Source organism: Diabrotica undecimpunctata, chromosome 5 (genome assembly GCF_040954645.1).
Source record: "Diabrotica undecimpunctata isolate CICGRU chromosome 5, icDiaUnde3, whole genome shotgun sequence".
In the NCBI taxonomy this organism is placed as follows: Eukaryota; Metazoa; Arthropoda; class Insecta; order Coleoptera; family Chrysomelidae; genus Diabrotica; species Diabrotica undecimpunctata.
This window is the reverse complement of record NC_092807.1, coordinates 94,837,678-94,864,795: the sequence shown is the minus strand read 5'-3', so window position 1 is coordinate 94,864,795 and position 27,118 is coordinate 94,837,678. Positions and strand designations below refer to the sequence as shown.

Sequence of the window (27,118 nt, the reverse complement as noted above, 5' to 3'; positions counted from 1 at the left end):
ATGCACGATAAATGATTGGATTAATATATTTTCCCAGTTACAAAAACCAATTATAATAGGAGGTGATTTTAATGCCCATCATACTATTTGGGGTTCAAGTGCAAATGATGGAATCGGAATACAGCTGATTAAAATGGCAGATGATCTTGAATTTACAGTTTTAAATAATGGACAACCAACAGTACTAACTCAACCTAACCAGAATTACTCAATGATTGATGTAACTTTCTGCAGTCAGGATCTTGTTAGTAAGACTGAATGGTCTATCTCTTCAGACACGCTAGGATCAAATCATTTTGTTATACAGTTGGAAATTTGCATTAAAGCCGAAACAGAAAAAATATTACCAAAAAATAAATGGAACATCAAAAAAGCTAATTGGCCTTTATATACTTCTTTAGTACAAAACTTTTTTAACCAAAATACTGAAATTCCAAATAACACATCAAGCAAATATGAACATTTAATTAATAGTATAAATTATGCTGCTCACATTGCAATACCACAATATAAACCTTTTAAGCCAAAAACTCGAAACCCGCCACCTTGGTGGAATTCTGAATGTGACACTATTATTAAAAACCGGCAATATTCAAACATGAATTATAAAAAAGAACGTAATTTTGAGAACTATATAAAATGCCAATCAAACATGGCAAGTACAAAAAAACAACTAAAAAGTATTGCGAAACAAAGCTGGGTCAATTGGGTTTCTTCTCTTAATAAATCAATACCATCATCAGTACTTTGGACTCAAGCTAGAAAGTTATACAGAAAATCACCAACAAAAAAAAATCTTTTGAAAATATTTGGATAGAAGAGTTTTTTGATATAATTGCTCCTCCAACAGTGATATCTATGCCTAATAAACCTGAGAAAATAGTAACCGACAAAAACCACTTTTTACTTCAACCGATTAGACAGACAGAACTAAGCTATGTTTTAAATAATCGTTCTAGCACAAGTCCTGGTTATGACCACATTAAGTATCCTATGCTTGATCTGCTTCCTCCAATCGCTAAAGATCTTTTATTGGAAATATTTAACGAATTTATGTCTGCAGGTACGGATGAATTTAAAGAAGTTATTGTAATCCCAATTTTAAAGCCAATGAAGGATCCGAATCTGGCAAAATCATACAGACCAATTTCACTTATGTCTTGTGTTCTCAAAGTATTAGAAAGGATACTAAAAGTAAGGCTTGAATGGTGGTTAAGTGAGAAAAAACTACTTCCAAATTCTCAGTTCGGTTACAGACAAGGATGTGGTACTTTGGATGCACTCGCTACCGTAGTAACTAACATTCAAAATGCATATTCTCGCAATACGTATGTTCCACTATTATGTTTGGATATTGAAGGTGCATATGACAGTGTTAATTTAGATATGCTAAAAGAAAAAATGATTCAACAATTCCAAATACCTTTCCTACTTGCCCAAAATATTGTCAATTTCTACTTAAACAGGAAAATATATATTAGGATGGAAAACAATCAACTCATTGGACCACGTTTTAATAGTTCGGGTCTTCCACAGGGCTCAGTCCACTTCTATTTAATCTTTACACAGCCGATTTTCATAATATTAGTATCGAAAAAATTTCATTTAATACAATACAATATGCAGATGACTTCTGTATCTATACTGAATCTAAAAAATACAATGACGGCTTAAACACATTGGAATGTGTTCATGAACATTGCTGTAGGTGGTTTAGAAAAAATGGTTTTGAGTTGGCAAACAACAAGTCTAACATTTGTATATTCACTAGACATAACTTACCTCAAAGAGAACAAATAATATTAAATGATAATTATTTTCCCCTCTGTAAGTCGATAAAATATTTGGGTATGATTTTGGATACAAAACTGACCTGGAAACTGCATGTTGATTTTATGCTTGATAGGTGTAATAAAGCACTAAACTTTCTCAAATCAATTACAAAAACTTGGTGGGGTGCTGATGTTGAAACATGTCTTCTATTTTATCGTTCTTATATCAGGTCCATTATAGATTATGGCTCTGTACTTTACGGATCCGCTAGTAACAATATTTTAGGCCGTATAGATGTTTTTATAAACACAGTTTTGCGGTGTTGCATGGGTGCTATGAGATCTACCCCTATTGAACCACTTTATGTTGAGACAATGGAACCGCCCAGTAAATTTAGAAGAGAATATCTCAGTCAAAAATTTCTCCTTAAAGTTCGTGGTTACAACACTTGTTTATATAAAGATATTAGTAGTTTAAACTATTTCGACTTAACAAATAAATATTGGACTCACAAGAATTCTCCACCCTTATGCGAAGCATTTCGAAATACTGCAAATAAAGATACTGAACTTACAGTTGCAAATAAATTGGTACATTTTAAAGATTTCTTTGAGTTACTGGATCAAGTACATATAATACAACCTATTTATCATGAGAACCCTTTAATAAGTCGTATTGTTTTAAAAAACTATCTAACAAATTGGCCAAAATCTGTTTGTATTTATACAGACGCATCTAAAAGTTTAAAGGGTACTGGTTGTGCCTTTTATATTCCAGATAAATTTATAGAAAAAATGTTTAAGCTGCCCACAAATTTCTCTATTTTTAGTGCCGAGGCTGCGGCCATATATGAAGCTTTAATTTATTTTAAATTTGCATCCCATAGTTCAGCAGTAATTTTATCTGATTCATTATCTGTACTTACAGCTATTCAAAAACCGCAACTACCATGTAGTACTTCTAATCCATACATTTTTTTAATTAAAAAATGCTTATTTGAAATTAATAAATACACCCAAAAAATACAATTGATGTGGATCAAAGCACATTCAGGACTTACATATAATGAACACGTAGACCAGTTAGCTAAAAATTCCATCATTCATGGAACACTAACTAACTATCATCCTTGCATTATAGATGCTTTTGCTTGTTCAAGAACTGAACAAATGAACAACTGGAAAGCACACTGGGAAAAGTACTGTAGTATTTCAACAACACAATATAGTTTGATACAACCAAATATTCCAAAAAAACCTTGGTATAACAATTTCATCCTCCCTCGCAAATATATAACTACCATCAGTAGACTTAGATTTGGTCATGCATGTTATCCTGCACATTTATTTAAAATAAATATATTAGATTCCGATATTTGTCAAGAATGTCAGATTAAAAATGACTTAAACCACGTATTTTTTGAATGTCAAAAGTATAAACAACACACCAACAACCTTATTAAAAGAATGGTGGACAAGACCATCCCACTTCCTGTTAATATTCTCTTTCTACTATCACTTAATGAAAAGAAAATGTTTGACTGCTTGATAAACTTTTTGTCTGATAGTAAAGTATGCCTGTAATTAGATTTGTAACCTATGTTTGGAAAAAATAAAAAAAAAAAGATTAAAAAAAAAGGAATATAAAAAAATACTTAAAAAAATAGATTAAAAAAATAAATTAAAAAAAAATAAATTAAAAAAAAATAAATAAAAAAAAAGGATTATTAAAAAAATATAAAAAAAAAAATAATTAAAAAAAAAAGAAAAAATAAAAAAAAGAAAATAAAAATATAGTAAAACAATCACTAAGAGGATCTAAACCTCCGAGGTGTTGAATCGGGTTTATGTCCTAACGTAGTGATTAAAAAAAAATATATATTACCATAGTTGTATTTATTAACATAGTAGGTAGATATTTTTATTTGTAAGATGTATACACTATGTTTTTCACGTTTGTCAATAACTGAATTATAATAAAGGTATAATATACTATTTATTAACATAGTATGTACATTAGCTAAGTACGGAATAATTATATTATTATTATTATATTGTTGTGAATTTATTAATTGTTATGTCTTTAATTTATAATGTCTTTACTAATTTATTATCTTGTTCCTACTTTAATTTATTAAAAGGCACGATAATTTATATAAGTTTATTAACCACTAATTATTACATAATTTATTATAGGCGAACGTAACAAATTCGCGAGCGCGGGTTCAGAATTAACTCACTCTCCATATAAAAATGTTGTATTTATATACGAAATCCTGATATACTGGAATAGTCGAGAACATCAAGTTGGAGAATTCACCATAATTTGAATCTAGACTTCCACCGAAATTTCTACAATAAAACAGAATAATTAGTCATAAAAGTTAGGCCAGTATATTTATCGTAACATTGCCCCCCTCTTAAAAGATGGTTCCTCCTGGAACCTTGTCGGGACTGGAACCGGAACTGTATGCTGGTATCGGCAACTGGACCCTCTTTTACAACTTCCAGTTGTATAAAAATGACAAGGGACGGTTTTCTCTCCGCACCAGTAACTATGCGGATTGCAACAGACTAACACCTGGACTTCGGTGTCTTTAAAGATCTCCTCCACCATATTTCGGATAACCCTCCAATCTAATTGGCGGCACTCCAACTTTGGCATGGCTAACTTTTGCACGTCGGACTCTAGTACGTGCCCTCTCAATTGAAGTAAGGCTTCCCATACATCTCGGTAGGTAGGTTGGTCACGGGCAGTGTCTTTTGTTACCAGGTAGAAAAGGTAACGTGATGCATCTTGAAGTTTCAAGGTTTTACCGGGAGCTGGCACTTGGCATTGAAGTTCTGCAACTCGACCAAACTTCCTTCGAAAGACGGATGCCAACCCTGGTGCGTCTTTGATACTGGCCGGGATGGTAAGGGCCAGCGAGTAGTCATCGGGGAGCGCGAGTAGATCTTGCTTTTCTTCAGTGGTAACACCATGTCTCGCTTTACCGGTACCTCCATAGGCACCCATGAATTCCTCAAACGTGAGGTCAGACACATCTTGGACTTGGTTTACTTCCACTTCTTCATCTACGTCGTGGTCACCTTCGAAAGATGCCAACCGGTTATGGTGTACTATCATCGGCTTTCCCCTCGGAATCTTGCTTATTCGGTAGATGACATCGTTGATCTTCTCCATGATGAGGTATGGACCTTCCCAAAACTGCTGCAATTTGGGAGAACAACCTTTTCGCTTCTTGGGATTATACAGCCATACTTTGTCGTTCTTCTTAAAGCAACCCTTTTCGGCTTGTGTATCGTACCGTTTCTTCATTCGGTCGCTAGCGATCTGAAGGTGGGAACGGACCAACTCATGTACATCGTCCATTCTTCTTCGTAATTCGATCACATAATCTTCACCTGCTACATCTTCTCCAGGTCGACACCCAAATTCTAGATCACAAGGTAGTCGCATTTCGCGTCCGAATAGGACTCTGGCTGGTGTCTGGCCCGTTGATTCGTTAACAGCAGATCTGTAGGCCATTGTGAAGAACGGAAGGTATTGGTCCCAGTCTCGCTGATGATCGGACACCATCTTTGTCAAATACTTGCCAACTGTCCTATTCATTCGTTCTACCATACCATCCGATTGCGGATGATACGCGGTAGTTCTTGTTTTCTTCATGCCTAGTCTATCACATATTCCTTGGAATAGATCACTTTCGAAGTTCCTGCCTTGGTCACTATGGATCTCCAAAGGCACTCCAAATCGGCTGATATATTCTTGGATCAACTTATCTGCAACGGTGGCGGCCTTCTGGTCTGGAAGTGCGTAAATCTCGACCCACTTAGTGAAGTAATCCATTACTACCAACATGTACTTGCCCCCATTTTCACTTTCTGGAAATGGCCCTGCAATGTCCAAAGCTATTCTTTCAAACGGGCTTCCAACATTATATTGTCTCATAGGAGCTCTCCTTTTCCGGTGAGGCCCGTTACTCGTAGCACAAATAGTACATTTCTTACACCAGTCTTTTACGTCGTCGGAACTGTTCATCCAATAAAACCGTTCCCGAATTCGCTGAAGGGTTTTCCTTACACCAAAATGCCCTCCCGATGGACTGTCGTGTAACTGACGAAGTACTTCGGCTATTCTGCTCTTTGGAATCACCAACTGTCTTCTTTTCTCTGAACCGTCATCATTTTCCAGGACTCGTTTGAGCAAGCCATCTTCGATGATAAATGAGTCCCACTGGGCCCAATACGTCTTAACTACTGAGCATAGGTTTGATATTTCCTGCCAAGGTGGTCGACGGTTTTCCTCTTTCCATTTTCGGATTTTCTCTATAACTGGATCTCTCTCTTGTTCTTCCCTTATCTTAGTAGGCGTCCAGTCGTCGTTGACAATCGTCGTTCTTAGCACTGCTGCTTCCTTGGATTCCGTTTTGTTGCAGTGGGGACACTCTGCTGGGCATGGCCGTCTGGAAAGAGAATCAGCATTTCTGTGGCTAACTCCGGCTCGGTGCTCAATCTTAAAATCGTATTCTTGGAGTCGTTCGATCCACCTGGCTATCTGACCCTCTGGATTCTTAAACTGCATCAACCACTTGAGGGCGGCATGGTCGGTTCGGATTAAAAACTTCCTTCCATAGAGGTATTGATAGAAGTGCTCTACTGATTTCACTACTGCCAGAAGTTCTCTTCTCGTGACGCAATAATTCCGCTCAGGTTTTGAAAGAACTTTACTAAAATATCCGAGGACTCGTTCCTGTCCTCCTTGAATCTGAGACAGCACTCCTCCAATTCCCACATTACTTGCATCTGTATCTAAGATGAACTCTCCTTCTGGCAGTGGATACCCTAAAATTGGTGCTGTTATTAAATGCTTTTTCAAGGTCTCAAAGGCATTTTGGCAGTCTGTATCCCAGCGGTAATCTCTTGCTTCCTCCGTAAGTCGCGTTAATGGCTTAGCGATATCTGCAAACTTCTTAATAAACCTCCGGTAGTAAGTACATAGTCCAAGAAAACTTCTCACTTGATGTTTGTCAGTTGGTTTTGGCCATTCCTTAATGGAATCGATTTTCCCCTTATCCACGGCCACTCCTTCTTTACTGACTATATGACCCAGATAATTGACTTTACCTTGAAATAGCTGGCACTTCTTGGGGTTTAGCATCAATTGGGCAGCTTTAAGTCGATTAAAAACGTTTTCTAAATTCCTCAAATGATCTTCGAATGTCTCCCCCAAGACGATTATGTCATCTAAATAAACCAGGCATGTTTTCCAAGATAACCCTCTCAACACATTTTCCATAAGCCTCTCAAATGTCGCAGGAGCATTACAGAGTCCAAATGGCATAACATTGAATTGCCACAATCCAGATCCTGTGGTGAAGGCTGTCTTTTCTTTATCTACTGGGTCCATTTCTACCTGCCAGTATCCAGACTTCAAATCCAAAGTAGAAAACAATTTACTTCCAGCCAATGTGTCCAATGTGTCATCGATCCGAGGCAGAGGATAACTATCTTTCTTGGTAACGTTGTTCAGCAAACGGTAATCCACACAGAACCTCGTCGTTCCGTCTTTCTTCTTAACCAGGACCACCGGAGAGACCCATGGGCTCGTAGAAGGTTCTATCACCCCGTCTTTCTTCATTTCCTGAACAATCGTTTCAGCTTCCTCTCTCTTCGCCTGTGGTAATCGTCGAGCTGTTTGACGAATTGGCTTAGCATTACCAGTATCAATTTTATGCTTAACAACGGTAGTTCTTCCCGTCTTTCCTCCTTTCGGTACGAAAATATCACGATACTGCCGAAGAAATTCCCTTAATTTCCTTTTCTCCATCTGATTTAGAGACTGTCCTGCAACTGCAACCATTTGGTCGAATTTGTCGTTGGAATTATCAGATGTTGTCGCCTGACGGATTATGGATGTCACAGGTACACAAGTTCCTACCTTTGTCTCTTTCTTGATGGTCACTGGGTAGTCGTTGACATTGATAAGTCTCACAGGAATTTCTTTGGCCGAAGTCACCAATTCCTTTCCAATTATGATTCCACGGCCAACCTCATCGTCGTGGTTCCAAGGCTCCATCATAACAGGTGTCCCTTCGTCTACAATTCCCTGTAGTCGCGCTACTATGATCGTTTCGCTTCTCGCAGGCACGACTGTATCTTCTGTAATGGCTGCTTGCACAGTGTTGTCATTATGTGGATGGAGAAATACCTCTTCGTTGCCAACTTTGATTACCTTATTCTTAAAATCCAATTGGAATCCATGCATATTCATTACGTCCATTCCTAATATAACATCCTCTTCGATGTCAGCAACTATAACAGTATGGACGAACTTTTCTGCTCCAATTCCCAATTGTACCTGGATTTCTCCATGAATGTTAGCATTTTCACCTGTAGCGGTCCGAAGTCGCAACCTCGTTGGTAACAGTTTCTTTCGGCTGTTTATAACTGTCGGGCGTATAATGGATCTGGTCGCTCCGGTATCCACCAACAACGTATGCTTTTTACCATTTATGTCTCCATCTACATATACACTATCTTCACGACATTTCAAAGAAGCTATTAGTATGAGAGGGTCTTTGGAAACGTTCTGGGTCGAAGCTGCCCCCCTAAGGCTGACCCGTTCTAGTTTTCCTGATGGTGAGTTTCTTGATTTGCGTCGTACCTGGGGTGCTTACAGGAGCTTCGCACGTGTCCTATTTCGCCACAATTCCAGCATCTGATGGTCTTCGTTTTCTTATATGTCATGCTTTTCATCATATTAACGAGCTGGTCAAGTTTATCTTCATCTCCTTCCTCTTTTACAGTCCTAACTTTACTGTACCCGCCAGAGGCCTGCGTAGCTGACTCGTATTCGAGAGCGGCGGATAAGACATCAACCAGCGTCTTGTGACGAGCTAATCGTAGTGTTCTCTGCATTTCATGATCACGAAGACCATCAATAAACGTTTGAACGGCCAATTTTTCCATCATGTCTTCGGGAGCTGTTGGATAAGCATATCGTACTAATCTGGCAATATCTACCTCATATTCTTGAAGAGCCTCATCTTTCTTCTGTCTACGATTTTTGAGCTGCGACTGATATACATGCTCCAAATGTTCGTGGCCATATCGCATATTTAACCTCTTCTTCAGTTGTTCGAAATCATCGGTCTCCTCTACGGCTATGGTCTGAAGCACATCTAAGGCATCTCCTCGAAGAGCGATAGTCAGGTTTACAGCCTTTTCTTTTTCAGACCATCCATTCGCTCTTGCGGCTGATTCGAACTGTTTCATGTAGTTGTTCCATGACGATTTTCCGTCGAAAGTTGGGACTTTGACATGCACAGAACTTCCACTTCCTTCAAATTTCGGCCGTGTTTCCAACTTACATTTCGTCTCGTCTTCTTTTATCTCCACTGTAATCGGATTGTTACCTCTCTCTGCTGTCCCTGTTTCTTCCATCTTCCTTTCCATCTCTTTAATCTTTTTTTCGAAGGCCAACTTATCGGCAGCAACTTGGTTTTTTAACGAAGATATTCTATCGTCCAGGGCAGACATCTCAGAAGTGACTTTAGAGATTTCTGAAGAGATGTTAGCAGAAACTTTGCTTTCCAGGGAAGAAATCTCGTTAGAAACTTTGCTTTCTAAAGAAGCGATGTCGCCGGAAACCTTCGAAATATCGCCAGAAACTTTGTTCTCTAATGATGCGATATCACCGGAAACTTTGGCTACATCAACAGAAACTTTGGCTACGTCACCAGAAACTTTGGCTACATCACCAGAAACTTTCGAAATCGACGAGAGGACAGCATCTTCAAATATATAAGTCTCTGGATCTAGTCCTTCTTCTAGCAAAGCGTTCTTTAGTCGTTGGACTAACTCAGCCTTTTTTCCGGTGGAAGCTAATTCTCTGTCTTCAAGATGTCTTCTTAAATTAGTCACTGTCAGCTCATAAATCGTAGCCATTTTCACAATTTATTTTATATTCACTTGTAATTTATTTTCGCAATTTATCTTAAGTATTCCACTGTTCTGACACCATTTGTTGTGAATTTATTAATTGTTATGTCTTTAATTTATAATGTCTTTACTAATTTATTATCTTGTTCCTACTTTAATTTATTAAAAGGCACGATAATTTATATAAGTTTATTAACCACTAATTATTACATAATTTATTATAGGCGAACGTAACAAATTCGCGAGCGCGGGTTCAGAATTAACTCACTCTCCATATAAAAATGTTGTATTTATATACGAAATCCTGATATACTGGAATAGTCGAGAACATCAAGTTGGAGAATTCACCATAATTTGAATCTAGACTTCCACCGAAATTTCTACAATAAAACAGAATAATTAGTCATAAAAGTTAGGCCAGTATATTTATCGTAACAATATTAATCATGTTTCACTAATTGTTTAAATATTTATATGCATATTTAAATTCGAAAATAAAGCTCATGCTGATTGTGACTGGCTGAATGACAATTGTCCAAGCCAAGAAAAAAAAAAAAATTTATTAATAACCGTTTTTTCCAAACATTTTTTGTTTTTAAATGGAACAAAAGAATATTATATAATAATTGTCTTATAGTGACATAGTTATTATTTGCTTGTTCAATATCTTCTATTTCGTTTTCTAAGCCTGGTGTATCACTGGTTAGTGTGTCTTCAAGCAGGTCGTTGTTTTCTATTGGAATCCATTTCTTTTTTCGTGTTTTTATATATGATACAGGATGTCGTATTGAAAATAAGTATAAAAATCATTAAAACAGTTAAAATCAAGACGACACGGATTTATTTTTTACACATTTTTAAAGTACGAGTTTATAAAAACCTTTTGAAAGTGTACATCGTTTAATAATTACAATCTAAAAACATTGCGATACAGAGGTATTTATTTCATTAAAAAATAACGTTGCTGTCTTTACAGTTTCTGTTGGGAAGCATCTTGTGGATTGGATTCAAAATGAGTCCATTTTTCGATGACTGCATACAGTCGCCCCCCAGGACATTCTGTATTATCAGCTTGTCGATGTCCGATAAAGTGATAATCTGCAGTAATTTTATTATCAGCTGCTGCACAAGACAAAAAATCTTCCAATGCTTTCAGTTGTACGTTAGGAGGATTTATATCTGAAATACAATAATTAATTACTGTTTGGTTTGTATAGTGTGTAAGCTTCATTGTAACAGAGTATCCCAAAATTATGTCCATGATTATGTCTTTGAGAACGGCTCAGTAAATCTCACACCGAAAATAAGATAAGGCAGCGATGTTAATTTGTTAAATTTGATAGAGTTGTCAATTATATACCCTACTTATACAACATGTTATAGTGGGCTTTAAGCAAAAATTATACAATTTTTAAGAAATATGTTTGATTAAATCAGTGAAAAACATCGTTTGCTTTGATTAGAAAATTGAGAAAGGCTTACACGAAAATATTTTTAGCTAAAATATAATAAACTACAGATAATAAAATAAAAATAGGTTTTATACTATGAAAGATATCCCTAAAAAAATTTTCAGTAACCATTTTAATTAGCAGTCTTCTTCTTTACTAACCAATTTCTCACTATCCAGTATGAATGTTCTGATATTGGTGCGCCACAAATTAGTTGCATTGCTCGTATAATAAATATTTCCAAGTTACAGTTTTCCCCTAACTTGGCTACATGATACTCATAACGACCAACGAGTCAGAAATACGTATTTACGGTTGCGTTCCACCTTTTAAATCTTTGTTTTTTTCTTTATTGCGAATAATTCCAACACTATTTAACTCAGTTGGTTTTATTTCCTTGAGTTAACCTTTTCTTTTTCAACGTTCTAAATATTTTGATATTCTTTTTCTCAGAAAGCTGTAGCTCTCTGTGGATGTGGTAGTTGTAGCTCTGAGATCTTGCATTGCTCCTATAGTTAATTTTTTCCTGATGATGATATTTGGATACATCTCTTTTTAAGTTGTTCTATGTTTCTCTTCATCACTTAAAGGGTTCTTAGGTCCTGGAGCTTTTCTGTATTATAATTTACATAAGCTATCCTTGACTTCTTGCTTTATGATTTCCATATTGTTATCATCATCCCTGCCTTCCCTTGCTTCTGAAAGAACAATAGTCTCCATTATAAAGTTCTTTTATATAAGTTATCCACTTTTTTTATTTTGTTAAGGGTTTTATTATCTTTAAGGGTTTTCCAAAGTTTTATTTGTGCTCCATGTAAGTCTTGTTGCATATCTTTGGAGAATCATGTCCAATAGTTTCTTTCATGGTTCTTATCTTAGAATTAATGTTTTTTCGTGTATCTTGTAATTAATAGTAATTTATGATTAATACAAATCTGAATCTCCATTAACTTTCCAACTCTATTCCCAAGTCTTATTTACTTAACCAAATTTCATAATATAAAAATAAATCTAATTGTTTCTTGAAGTGAGTCGCACTTTACTAGATACGAACATAACTTACACTTAAAATGTTCACGAAAACATTAAAAATCTATCTATTACATCACATGGAATCCATTGATCTGGTCCGTATTGCATATTAATATATAATTCCTTTCTTTTGTTAAAGCTATTTCTTTTAATAGTCTTCCTATTTGGTTAAATATTTAGGTTAAGTTATTTTTTTATGGTGCCATGCTGACATACCTATTTTGACTTTATTAACTGTTACAATAAAATGTTGGGATACTGTTGGTCTACCAGATACTACTTCCCAATTTATTAGGTCCTATGAATACTGTTGCGAAAATCCACTATTCTAGCTCAATTTTGACAACTGACAGTTGGAATTTGTCAACTACGAAAGTTAAATAATGATGTGACATAAATTGGTGATATTACCTATAAATGTCAGTGGTCTTCGATTATAATATATACCAAAAAATAATGAAATACCGTATGCTATATACAGTGTTAGTTTAATTTCAAAATGTTTTCTTACCTTTAAAATTTCCTAAAAGGCAAACCCCTAAGCTTCTTGCATTATATGGAATAGAATGCGCACCATGTATACCATATCCTCTACCTTCGTAGATGGTTCCATCACCTCCAATCTAAAAGATCGTTGCTACTAATAATAAAATACATTAAAATATGGCAACAATAAAATACAATGAAATATGGAAAATGGATCAAAACGAGCAATTCCTTCCTAAATCGTTTTAGTCCAGTCGTCAGAGACGAAATACCCCTCAACTTCTAATATGAACAAGCTAAATTTTGCTAAAAATGTCAATTTTGAGATTCCAAAAAGATGCAAAAATGTTTGCCACTCCTGTTCTCGGGCTTCCCCTCAAAACTCCACTCCTAGGGGGAAACGGAAAACATGTTTTAATCAAGGAATGTAGCTGAGATACAAATTTGAACAAAAACGTATGTTAGTACTTTGTATGTGTATGTACAGAATGAACCATTCTCTCAAGAACAAAGCTTGAAGTACCGGCGATTATGAATGTCAGTACGAGCGCCAAATCAATTTTTTAAATCAATAAAATTTGAATCAACTCGACGATAAAAATTCGATATCTTTTGATCAGAATGACTTATCGACAAAAATTAAACTGCGTTTTAAAGGTGAAGAGTACAGCTTTTGTCTGAAATTTTTGTATTTTGCCGCAAACAAAGTCAGTTTCTATAAAGTCTGGCATTTGAAACATGACTAAAAAACGCCGAATTTAAACTTGTACATTACAAACAATATCACGTTGCCGGAAATACTTCCATGGAGACGGCATTGGGTGGAATTTGTAGCTGGAGTTGGGTAGTTTTGAAACACGTATTTGTGCAATCAAAAACAAGCAGTTTTAAACCTTTTATTTTAAGTAAAAGACCGCTGCGTTTTCACGAAAAAACACTTTTGAAATTCCAAGACTCTCCTGCATAAAGCGACATTTAAAAAATTATTATCTTGGACCTCATTAGTGGTAGGTTTTTTTAAATATGTCTTTTACCCACATATTCAGACTAACTTGTTAAAATTAAATTTAAGGAAAAATAACGAAGTTATTGTCAGTATTTATGACTATCACAATAAATCTGTTTAACATCATTTTTAATAACAATTTTAAAATAAATAATAAATTTTTGGATAAATTGTTAAAGCTGAAACCTTCATGAATTTATTCCACTTTAGTAAAATGTTCTAGGACCATTTTTTGGACAAGAACAGTTATTTACATATTTGTCTCTGGGATAAACAATTAACACTTTACATAAAATACTAAACCGACTCCGCTGAAATTTAGCCCACATATTGTCACAAATTTTTAGACATTTACAATTGTTATTGCAATAGTTACAAACATTTAGCAATATTGCTAAAAATACTCTTATTTAGTTTAATTGTTTATCGATTTTAATTCTTAAAAATAAGTTTTTTTTATATTCTAAAATCTCCAGTTTATCGATTGTTTCTAAAATTATAAATTTTAGGCTTAAAAACATTGTTTATAAAAAACAATGCATATCTGGCTATATTTTTTTATGTACTTATTATTAGAAATACTTTATTTAAAACTTTCAAATATCTGCTAAAGTTTTTTCACCTTTCTTTATCTAGCCTGAGCTAAATTAGGAAAGTGAATCTGAAATATATCTTTTATAAAAATAAAAGATGACTTACAGTGTAATGAAGAATTTCAGTTTGTTTGGTCCTAAACACTACCATTGATACCTAATAAAAGCCACTCAAATTTAATACTATTTTCAGACAAATAAAAATGTGTGCTTTGCCGTGAATATCGAATTGAGAATCGATACAATGGACAAGATAAAATTTATCTGAAAAGTATAAATATCACGAATTGGATAAACAAAGCAAGAAATAGATGAGAATGGTGAATAATTATTATAGAATGAGCCACGACGTACAAGTCAATAATGATGATAAAAATGAAAGAAATATAGTTAAATAAAACCATTCTTAAAGTAAAAGGATTAAAAATGCAATAGCGATTTTCATAATAGTTCTAAAGACGTTAGTTATTGATAAAAATAATAATGATAAAGATTATGATAACATGTACGGTCTTAACAGAGATAAAAAGAGTTATTTTCATTGACTTACCAAAAAGTTGTAACCTATATCCTCCCATACATTGTTATCCATATGATAATTTTGGATACTTCTTACAAGTTTTGTACAATTTTCAACTGAAAAACATGAGTGAGTTGCCGAATGATGGACAACCACATACGGTGGAGGATCTTTTCTTAACGGTTTGACGCTTAATGCTTCTCGAGCGCCCCATTCATTACGAGTATATATTTTAGGACATTCACCTATTGAAACAGATTATGCTTTTGAGAGAAAAAACATTAAAGTGCAGTTTAGAGAAATTTTATTTGTGCAAAAAAAATTAAAATAATAAGTCGAACACTTTGTTGCAACAAAGAGTCATGTGCAATTTTTTGTTAAAATGAGTTATTTGTGATTTCTTATTTGATTTCTTATCTTCATCGTAGATGAAGAGGTATTTTTCTTATTATTATATATTATATAATTTCTTATTATTACATTAAGCGTAATAATGGTATTTCTAAGTAAAGTATTAACATATTTATTTTAGTTTTTTCTACATACGCTGTTTATTATAACCTCAAATCTAGTAACTACACACAAAATATTTATATAACAAAAACCTACATAATAGATTACTGCCGTCCTCAATTAAAACGCGATATCTGCAAAAAAAAATTGAAAATCGAGTTTTTGCTATATGTGGATTCCTTGTGACCTTATTTATGCTTCTGCAATATCTAAAAGCCGTATTATTTTGTTTACTAGCAAAATAAAGAAATTGGCATATGTTGTATGTGTCAAATTTCAATAGTTGCAATTAAAATGCGGTATCTACAGAGTACTCAACTAAAAAGCAATATGTGCTAGCGAGTATCATGTACTTGCCGTGTTTTAATTGAGCGCATTTACCGCGTTTTCATCGAGACTCGTGTTGCAAAAATCTCATATTCGTTCAGTCGTATAATATGTGCATTGCATTTAAGAACGGTTGATTTCTTAAATTTTGCTTTGAATTTGGCGCTTGTTTTGTGGTATTTTGTGTTAGTTTTTATAGTCGTGGTTCTTTGCGGTTGTTTTATGAGATTTGATTACTCAAAAGATGGCTCACAATAGAACGAAATATATATTATCTATGGCTTTGGAGAGACCTATCTTTACAAGAGGATATGTTTGACGCAAATCTGTAAGGAAAATCACAGATAGTTAAAATTTTCTATGTTTATTGCGATTGCTTAACTCAGCTAGAATAATATTTATTATAATTAAATATGCGCTTAGTTAGCTAAAAGTTAATCAAGGATTTTTTGGGTACTTATTTCGAATAAAAATTATAAATAAATTTATCGAATTTGGTAAATGGATTAACTAATTTTATTAAATTTGATTAATTTTATTAAATTCGTTAATTGGGGGTAATATAGTATGTATATGAAATAGTTTTAGAGCCGAATTTAGTGGTTAAAATAAATGTAGACAATTTAAATAAAAAAGCTATTTAAGTGTGATATTAAAAATAAATATAATAACAGTTTTACTTTATTTCTATAAATTATTTATAGAAATAATTAATAATTTTAGTCTCTATGTACTTTCAATTATTTTGTAGTCCTACTTTAGAATCCATTGCTACAAACAACGATGATCTAGGAAGTAACTGTGCAGACTACGTGTTGCAAGAATTACAGCCATTGAATTATTTATCATCAGAAAATGTACATCAAGGTTTTCAAAAGATTGAGGCATCTTGTACTATATCAAACGATAAGGTTTTAAGTTGGCTAGAAAGTATAAACCATGTTAGTGAAAAGACTAATTTTAGTATAACAGGAATTAAATGGCATCATATTGGTTGAAGCAGAATCTAATAATAGACCAATAACACATATTAGGTAATATGTGTTATAAAACTTTACACATATTAGGTAATGCAGAAACATATAAAACAGTAGTGTCACCACTTCACCAAAACGCTTTATTTAGTTCTGACACGTGTTTCGCTAACAAAATAAGCATTTTCAAGAGAAGATTAAAACTAAAAAAATAAAGCGTTTTGGTGAAGTGGTACACTGGTGTTGTTTGAAGTCTACACCAAAAGTTCTAGTCCTCTTATAAGATCACAAGAGTTTTACACATTTTTTAACATACTTGTTTTATTTTATATTATTAGGTGACGATCAAGCAAGCTGCAAAGAATCGGAAAATTTCCAACATGACACTGTTAGACATAATAGCGAGGAGATGTCTAACTCAAGTTGCTAAGAAACTACAAGTATTACCTCAGAGATCGGCATATGCTGCAGATGGTAAGAGTTATGTTACAGTTATTTGCAAATGCGTTTTTTAGATTTAGTAATAGTATATTACAATTAATTGTTTTAATTTTAGTACCCACTGAAGAAAACATCCTAAAAAAACGAAAACTTTGCGATAATAACCTGAAGACTAGGAAGTTAAAAAACTACAAGAAATTGCTAAAAAACATTCGGTGTTGCCAGGATGCAATGATTGCAAAAAAAGATGTTGTTCTCTTATATGCGAAGAGAAGTGGCAAAAAATAAACGGTCAATTTTGGAAAATTTCAAAGAGGGACAGAAAATGTTTCATTCTTAATACATGTAAGAGATTAACAGTAAAGCGAAGAACAGGAGATTGTGCAAGAAAGAATAACACATTTAAGTACTATCTGGATAATGAGGAAGGTGAGTCGGTAAACATATGCAAAACATTTTATCTAACAACATTGGGATATAAACAAAATAATGACCGCGTGTTACATCATACGTTATAACAAACTCCTAAGGGCCAGCTCACACTACTTCAACATGGACGCATAGGACAACGCGCCATCAGAAAAATAGACGACTCAGAAATAAATGCTCACATTGAGTCCTATCACCCGGAGGTTTCCCATTATCGCAGGGAGCACGCGCCGAACACCCGATACCTTGGTAGCGGTGTATCAATCACCCTAACGCATAAAGACTTTCAAGAAAAGTTTCCTGATGTAAATGTTTCATACAAGACTTACCAGAGAAAAGCTAAAGCCAAAAATATCTCGTTATTTAAACTTCTTGGACATAACGCTGAAAGTTTTCAAGAATCGTGTAACAAATGTGTTTTTTGGAAAAACCATATAAATCGTGCCAAAGAATCACGTCAGTTATATAGAGAACAATCAGAAACTACATTTGATTCTGAAACAAAATGTGTTTCTTGCGATCTGCAAAAAGTCATCATGCTGCCAAGGATGGATAAGTTTAAAAAAGTTATTTTTTGCAAAGGTTAATAGCTTTTAATGATACTTTTGTCCCTCTGGGCAAATTATCGAAAAATAATAAGCCATTTGCCGTTGTTTGGCATGAAGGAATTAGTAAACGTTCCAAAGAAGATATTATTAGTACATTCTATGCCTTTCTGAAGTTTCATAGGGACCCCAATAATATAATAATATGGATGGACACCTGTGCCAGCCAGAACAAGAACTGGACTTTATTAACTTTTTTAGTTAAAAGATAAATTCTAACGAAATACAAGCCGAAAAAATAACTTTCAACTACTTCGAACCTGGACATACTTTTATGTCCCTGATAGTTTTCATCACCAAATCGAACTCTCTATGTTCAGTTGGCAGTTGGGAGTAGTTGCAAAGGAAACGTGGAGGTTAAAGAAATGAATTTTACTGAGTTTTATATTTGGAAAAACATGACGTCGCAAACTAAATTAAAGAGAGATTTAGAAAACCGACCGACCCTACCTTTCAGATATGGTCCAGATTGTGACTAGCGCGGCCAATACATTTTAAAATATAAGCAAAGTTTTAATGGACAGTTTCATATTTTGGATTTCCTAATGAATAAAGCGATGAAAAAAAAAGAACTTCTGAAACCCACACATTCTACAAATGATAACGGTAGTGACGAGGAGAGAGATATATCATAATTGTTTGCTTATAGTTGGTTTTAAGTTAATTATTTTTTCATTTTTTAAATACACCTATTATTTGTATTTTGAACATTTATATATTTTGCGTACATAATAAACAATTATAAGCTATTTATTTTTCTTTTTTGGAAACTGTACTTCCTTATATATGTAAAATATCCTATTTATAAATAAAATGCAGATACGGCACTATTTCTGATCCAGTTTAATATGTCCGCTGCTCAATTAAAACGCGGTATATGACTTTTTATTTACAGGTTTGATAAAAACATGATTTTTTTTAAGAATATATTTTTAAATAAAGTTCAACTATCAATAGAACATGTTTTGCGTTAAAAAGTTATCAAAACATATAGAGTCCAGAGAATAAACTTTAATAGCCGATTTCTCGGTTTTAAGTTGGCTGTAGATACCGCGTTTTATTTGAGGACGGCAGATTAGGTGCGCGCGGTAAAAAAGGTAAATGGTTATCGAATCTTGTGTACATCATCGTTCGTACTGTAACTATAATTAGTATGTTTATTAGTATGTATAATAAGTATAAAGTTATTAATTATTTAACGAAGATTTCCTATTCTACCTGCTACAAATTCATGGCCACCATTCACCGACATGAGTAACCACCAAAATAAAATGATAGATGAAAAGATCTTCATCAACCAGGCCAGGAGTAGGTAGTGTAGAAACAACAACGTTGTCCGAGATGAAGGGAAAGATAACTCAACTTCGACGCCACATCCTCCAGGAAATATGCAGGTTTTCAGAGCTGAAATTGAGAATGGAAACACGAATCCAGGAGCCAACAACTCATAAGCGAATGAGAGAAAAGACACGTGAGACATTTATGAGAGTATGTGTATAATTTGCAATTTATTACAGACATAGGCCTCCCCCAAATCAATCCAGTGTCTTCTATTTTGCGCCACTTGCTTCCAGTTGTGTCCTCCGATCTTCTTAATGTCATCAGTCCATCTCATTTGTGGTCTTTCTCTGCTTCTCTTTGTTAACCATGGTCTCCATTCTTGTATTTCGTGGTTCCATCTCTTATCCTTAAGTAGGGCATTGTGTCCTGCGAAGCTTCATTTTAATTTGGCAGCATGTTCTCCTGCGTCTTTTACTTTGGTTTTGCTTCTAATTCATTTGTTTGTTTTTTTGTCTATAAGTCGTACCCCGAGCATTGATCTTTCCATCGCTCTTTGTGCTTTTACTATTTTATCCATATTAGACTTGGTACTTGGTGAGTGTCCACGTCTGTGAACCATACGTGAGTATAGGGAGGATACACTGATCATAAATTCTGGTTTTCAAATATTGTTCTATTTTAGTGCTTTTCAAGATCCAACTCAGTTTTCCAAATCCTGCCCACGTTAACCTGATTCTTCTGGTAATTTCGGCAGTTTGATTTTCTTTGTTAACATTCATTATCTGCCCCAGGTAGATGTATTCGCTTACTGTTTCTAAATTTATGTCGTTCAACGTTATTTCTCTAATCTTCGGTGTATTTGTCATTATTATTGTTTTTTTCCAAGTTCATCTCTTAAGACCTACTTTTTCCGAAGCTTGAAATAGTTGCGTCATCATGGTCTGTAGTTCTTCGAAACTTGTAGCGAATATTACAATGTCATCAGCGTAACTGACTCAGTTTTCTTCCATTAATATTTATTCCTTTATCTGCCCAGTTAATGTCTTTAAACACGTCTTCAAATCCAAGTGTGAATAGCTTTGATGAGATAACATCTCTCTGGCGAACTCCTCTGTTGATTGGTATAGCTTTGGTTTTCGCATCTATTTGTATGTTGATTGTAGCTTTCGTGTAAATATTATATATAAGCATTCTAGCTCTCTCTATTGCCCAAAGTTCTATGGAGTCGAATGCCTTTTCATAATCAACGAAGCCAATGTATAAGTTCAAGTGATATTCATTGGCTTTCTCTATTAGAGTTCTGACTGTAAAAAGATGATCCGCATAACTGTAACCCTTTCGGAATCCTGCCTGCTCTAGTTTGTACATTTGGGACAGCAGGGAGATTGGCCTATAAATCTTCAGACCTCTCCTGTCTCCCTTTTTGAAGAGAAGTATTGTCAAACTTTTATTCCAATCATCTGGGACCTCTCCTCTCTCATCATTCTTTGAAAAAATTTTTCAATTCTTCGAGAATAATTTCACTCCCCTCCTACAACATTTCTACAAGTATTCCATCTGGGCCCGGAGCCTTATTGTTCTTTAGTTGTGCCATAGCTTGTTTTATTTCGAAGGATTCTATGTATTGGGATACTATGGGAGTATTTCTGAGTTCACATTCGTTATCTTTCTCTCGAGATTTTCCTTTGCAGTGTTATTGAGTTTTTGTTTGAGGAATATAAATCACGGTAAAATGTTTGAGTAACTTTTAGGATTTCGTTCTTTTCTCTTATTTTTTTTCCATCTTTATCCTGCAATGAGATTATTATAGGCTTTCCTAAGTTTAAATTTAAGCATTTCAGGCCTTGGTTCTTTTCTATTATTTTTTCTACCTTGTTTTCATTATAGATCTTTAAATCTTCCTTTACTCCCTTCTTATACATAAAGTATATGTATAAGAACTCCCATCTTATACATAAAGTTTAAAAATTGTTAAAAATTTAAATATTAAAAATAAATTAAAACATTGAAAATAACGTAATGACGACTACAAGATATTTTTTTTAGAAAAGAAAAACGTAGAGAATAATTATGTTATATTAAATTATGGGTAGATAAGTGTATATACTGATGGCAAAAAAAATACAACACCTAGAAGGACAAATATTTTTTTAAATATTTATTTATAGAAGTATACACTATAATATTCTTATTAGTTGATAACATTATAAACAAATTTGTAACGTCACTTTCGTCAAAAAATTAATAATGAGCGACCTATCCTTAATTTTCTATATACTCAATTACTCTATGGGGCATTGATGGAATTAAGTGGTCTATATCATATTTCAGAATACTCATCCAGATTCTTCTTATACCATGCCACAGGTCTTCTAAATTTGCTGGTGGACGTGGCAATCGATTTAGGTTTCAAGCTACCATCACACATGTTTGATGGGTGACAAATCAGTTGATCTTGATGTTCACTCCAAATATACCACTCCATACTCCATACCAGATTAGTGTATGAACTCGATGGTTTCACGGACAATATGAAGTTTTGCGTTATTCTGTTGAAAGATCGCGTTTGGAATTTTTTGTAAGTAGGAAAGTAAAACCGGTTGCAGTACTTCAACAGTATATCGTCGAGCTGTGCGATTACCGTTAATAAGAACTACAGATGATTGACTTCCCAAAAATATAGCGCCCTATACCATAATACTTCGTTGAAAAAAACCTAGATGAATCAGACAAAATTCCATGGACCATTCCAGTTTTGGCGAGCACTGCACCATTCTAAGCGTCGAGCCTTATGCTGTGGTGTCAAATATCACACTAACAGCAGACGGTAAGCTCTAAGTCCCATTTGAAGTAATCTTTGATTAATTACGATTAAGACTTCGCTTCCTGTAGCGGCAACTAAATCATCTCTTATTTGATGTACATTGTCCCTTCTATTTCTGAGAGCAGTAAGATGAGCAAATCACGGCTTTGCAATATTTTAGGGCATCCAAACCCTCTACGACGCCGATAAGTCTCATTATTGGATCACCTCCTCCAAACTCTTAACACCGTTGATGGATTAGCTTCAAGTCTTCGTGAAATTTCCCGTAAACCAACACCTATCTCTTTTATGCCTACAATGCGTCCTTTTTCGACGTCACTTAAATGAGGAAAATGCTGAAGACCGCGAACTCTTGGCATTTTAAATTTTTTGCGCAAATTAAAAACAATCCAAAATGACCAAACATTACAAACAAACTAAAGCTAAATACACAGAAATAAACTATCTTATCTTTGTTTTGTTGCGAAAAAAAAAAAAAGAAAAAAACTTCAGTTAAAGAAAAAATAGTGAGGTAATATCTATCACATTTATATTTTTAGATCCCACTCCTCAACACAAATAGTTGCATATGCAGATGATTTAGTTCTTATGGGAAGAGACAAGGAAAGATTAATAGAAGCAGTTACAATCCTGACAAAAGAAGCACGGAAAAGAGGTCTAGAAATTAACGAAGGAAAAACAAAATATCTACTCTGCCCTAGAAGTGAAGAAGTAACGAAACGAATACTAGCAGGCAACAAAACATACTGGAGATATCATAGGCTCATGAAGGACAAGAACTTATCCAGAAATACAAAACTGAAAATATACAGAGTTGCAATCAGACCAGTAGTTACGTACGCAGTTGCGACAATGTGCCTCACGGAAAAAAATGAAGAAAAATTGAGAATTTTTGAAAGGAAAATCCTCAGACGGTTTATGAGCCCGATAAGAATGGACAACGGAGAAATGAGAAGAAGAATGATCCATGAACTAAGAGACATAATGAAGGGAGAAGATATAGTTACATTTATTACAGCATAGAGGCTGAGATGGCTGGGACACATAGAGGGAAGGAAAAATAACCTACTGATTAAGAAGATCACCAGATGGAAACCAGCAACTGAAAGACAAAGCGAAAGACCCAGAGAGAAATAAGAGGATTAAGTCATGAGAGATATCAAAATTCTGGAAGTGAGAAACTGGAGGGAACTATGCACATATCGAAATGACTGGAAGAAAATTGTAACGAAAGTCAAGTCATACAACAAACTTTGACAACATACAAGTAGAATGCAGAGTGATTCACCGCAATAAGCGAATCAGAGAGCTCTAAGTAAGAGCGCCAAACATCCCACCCGGAATGAAAAGCCCTGATGATGATGATGATATTTTAGATAACACTTACAAAGAAATTCTTTAGATCCAAATAAATAACCGTATACAAAGTATTGAATTTTGTTTTGGCCATCAGTGTATATACATATAGATAGATATATTAATTTTTTTTAATTAAATAGTGCTCCATAATTTAGAAATTGTTATTGAATATTTATTGATTACTAATAAAAACGGAAATTCAGGTGGTTGCCTATATACCATAGTTTAAAAACTTACAATCAGATGAAATCAGGGAAAGAATAAACAAGGGCAGAGCAGCGACCCGTGCCTTAAACTCTCTTCTTTGGCAAAAAACAATTCGACGAGAAACCAAAAAACACATTTACGGTAGTATAGTTCAAAGTATTACACTTTACGGTTCGGAAGTATGGGACGTCACCAAAGCTAATAAAAACAAACTTATGACGACAGAAATGGATTATCTGAGACGAAGCTGCGGTAGATCGAAACTGGAGAGAGTTAGAAACGAACAAATAAGAAACGAAATGAAAATGGAGAGAAATATCAATGATGACATAGAAAGAAAACAATTAATCTGGTTCGGACATGTTAAAAGAATGCCAGAGTACAGATGGCCTAGGAGAGTACTGGAATGGATCCCTCCTGAAAGAAGAAAGAGAGGACGACCACGGAGAAGTTGGCGCAACGATATTGATGAAGCAATGGCGGCAAGAGACTTAGAAGAGGCAACTGCATATGACAGAAAAAGATGGAAATTGGGGGCGGAGAAGCGGCGACAGCCGTAATAAATCCGTTATTATATATATAAAAACTTACAATGAAGTATATAACTTTTAATGTATAATGGTATATATTTATTATAAAATTTGAATTATCCAAACGAATTAAACAATTTTCAGAACGTTTTTGGTTTTATCAGCCACATAGTATTGTCTAATAACTCTTATTTTTGAACATTACATATTAACATTTCAACTTTCAGTGACACGAGGTCGATGTTAAAAGATACATACTGATCTAGATTAGTATAGGGTCATCAGATATAGACTCTGCCCTAGGAGTCACTTCCTGAAACTTTTCTTAAAGATAAACCATAATTGAATTTAAAAGCTGTCCGAGAGTAAAATTTTCTCTAACCAGTTAGGAGTCATAAATGCTGTTGATATGAGAGAGGCTTTGTTTTCAGTACAGGTCTTATTCCAAATGTATAGATGTGAAAAGGAGAAGGTATTGACAACAAAGATCTGAGAATAATTGAAAATCTCTAGATATATGTAGATATATAGATAGTTTATTTGACTCTAAGTTAGACAAGGTTTATAGCAAGTCAAAGTGAGTACAGATTAAAAATGTAAAACATTACAAAAAATGGAACAATACATTAAAAATATTGCAAACATTAAAATACATACAAAGCATGTAATATAAATAGCCTAATACAACAATTAAAATAATAATTTTGGTTATTCTGTTGCAGCTTGGGCATTTACTGTGATAATATTCACCCAGTGTATACGGACACATGGCCACTATGATAGGTACTCTTTAACTTGGTTTTTAAAAGCTGTAAAGGAGACAAAGCTCATCATATTTAGCAAGAAAAAGATAACAGAAGGTTAACTATACGTCAACCAAATCCCAGATGAAAGAATGAAGCTATACAACTACTTTGGCACCATAATAAATGGAGAATAGACAAACAATCGGGAGATAAGAGAGCCCATCAGAAAAGCTAAAACCACCTTCAACCGGGATGAGAGCCTTCTTTAAAAGCCACAATCTATGTCTTGTTATAAAAGTAAAAATGCTGCAATGCTACGTCTTCTCTGTTTTACTTTATGGTGTTGCATCGTGAACCTTGAACAAAGATATGTGCAAGAGACTGGAAGCGTTAGAGCTGTGGCTGTTTCCCGTGAACTGACCAAATTAGAAACGAAGAGGTCCTTAGAACTATGAAAAAAATCGCCCTGCAGGAAAATATTCAGTAAACGCGGCTCAGGAAGAAGAAGCAAATCCTGGTTAAAGACTCTCAGAACATGGTTCAACACAATATATGTGCAGCTTGTCCTCGCTGCTGCAGATAAGATAAAGATTGCCATAATAATCGCCAACAATCGTCACGGATAGGCACATCAAGAAGAAAAATATAGAAACATAATGGAGAAATATAATTCAGAAAATCGAACAAACATAGAAAAAGGGTCAATCGTGATGCTGATTGTTTATCAATAGTCAATCCATCTTATACAGGGTTTGTCTTTGTCCACTTCCTTTGTATTCGTAAAGTATTAATTTATCCATTTCTAGCACCTTTCCTATCTCCTACGAACCCTTTGTTTTTTATTGAGTCCATAAATATGTGAAATATCCAAAGCTTAGCACAAATGAAATTGTTCGTGAGACGATACAAAAAAAAGAAAATGGAAAAAGACAAATTATGGGAAACACTGGAATAGTGGATAAACTACATTTATGTATATAAAACAAGTAGTCAATAATTACAAAAAAAATATGAAAAAAAAAACGGAGTATACTTGACATTATAGAAAACCATACAAAAAGAAGAAGGCTCAAAATAAACGCTGCTTAAATCTAGATGTATTTTTCGTACACAAAAACTAAATATTTTACAAAATCACTTACAATTTGTCTGATAAAATAGTGTTAACACTACACACACAGTCCAGATATATCTGCTATTAATCATTGTTGACACTGGCAAAACCCAATAAAGTATGATATTGTTGTTATGAAGTTTACTTTTCTTAAAATAGTTATCTACACCGCAATTGAATACGGTTAGTCCCCGTTTATGCACCAACACTAATTTATTTATTGGTTTACATGACTAATGACGTGTTTGTAATACTACAATTGCACAATCAATTTTCAATTTAAATATGTAATCTGTATCTGAATTTATAATTCGTCCATCATTTAGTTTTAAACTTTTAGCAATTGTATGGTGAATGTTTATAAAAAAAAGGTGGAGTGGTAAATTACTAAATTCATTGAAATGGAAGGATTAGAATCCAAAAACGACAAATTCAATATTTTCAAAAAAGCAGAGAAATAGCTGGCTTCTATCATAAGAAAACTCATTTAATTATAGACTCGACAGGAAAATTATAATAAATGAAGAAGAAACTCGGACAACGTGGTATACGTTCATAAATGAACTATTTAATGACATCAGACAAGAAGAATAACAGATATATGAAGATGAAGGACCTTCTTCTTCTTAAGGTGCCATGCATTTCATAGCTGTGGATTCCTGTCCATTGTCGAATATTGCGCAGCCATGACATTTTTTTACGTCCGAGACCTCTCCTACCCTCTATTTTCCCTTCGAGTATCAGTTGCTGAAAAGTGTATCGTTCTCCTCGTATAATGTGCCCCAAGTATGCAGTCTTCTTACTTTTTACATAATTAAAAAGTTCCCTATCCTGTAAGCCCGCTCTTCTGAGTACTTCCTCATTTCTGACCCTGTCCGTCCATGATATTCTGAGCATTCGACGCAGGCACCACATTTCGAACACTTCAAGTTTGTTAATGGAACTGGCCTTTAACGTCCATGCT

The 27,118-nt window shown here is 34.3% G+C and overlaps 1 protein-coding gene and 1 long non-coding RNA gene across 2 annotated transcripts in view; one reads left to right on the top strand and one right to left on the bottom strand.

Moving 5' to 3' along the window:
- The window catches only part of LOC140441492 (uncharacterized), a 70,676-nt gene extending 44,336 nt beyond the window's left edge, over window positions 1–26,340 (bottom strand). Inside the window, exons 1-3 of the mRNA XM_072532247.1 lie at window positions 26,183–26,340; window positions 14,835–15,049; window positions 12,711–12,822 (exon numbers count right to left, since the gene is read on the bottom strand). Of these exons, the coding sequence (XP_072388348.1) occupies window positions 12,711–12,822; window positions 14,835–15,049; window positions 26,183–26,246 (391 nt within the window). The 5' untranslated portion in view covers window positions 26,247–26,340. The remainder of the gene's footprint in view (window positions 1–12,710; window positions 12,823–14,834; window positions 15,050–26,182) is intronic.
- On the top strand, window positions 15,979–23,549 carry LOC140441494 (uncharacterized). Its single transcript, XR_011951008.1, has 3 exons — window positions 15,979–16,711; window positions 16,957–17,092; window positions 17,175–23,549. It is a non-coding gene; the product is annotated as an uncharacterized lncRNA (long non-coding RNA).
- Window positions 26,341–27,118: the final 778 nt, after the last annotated feature.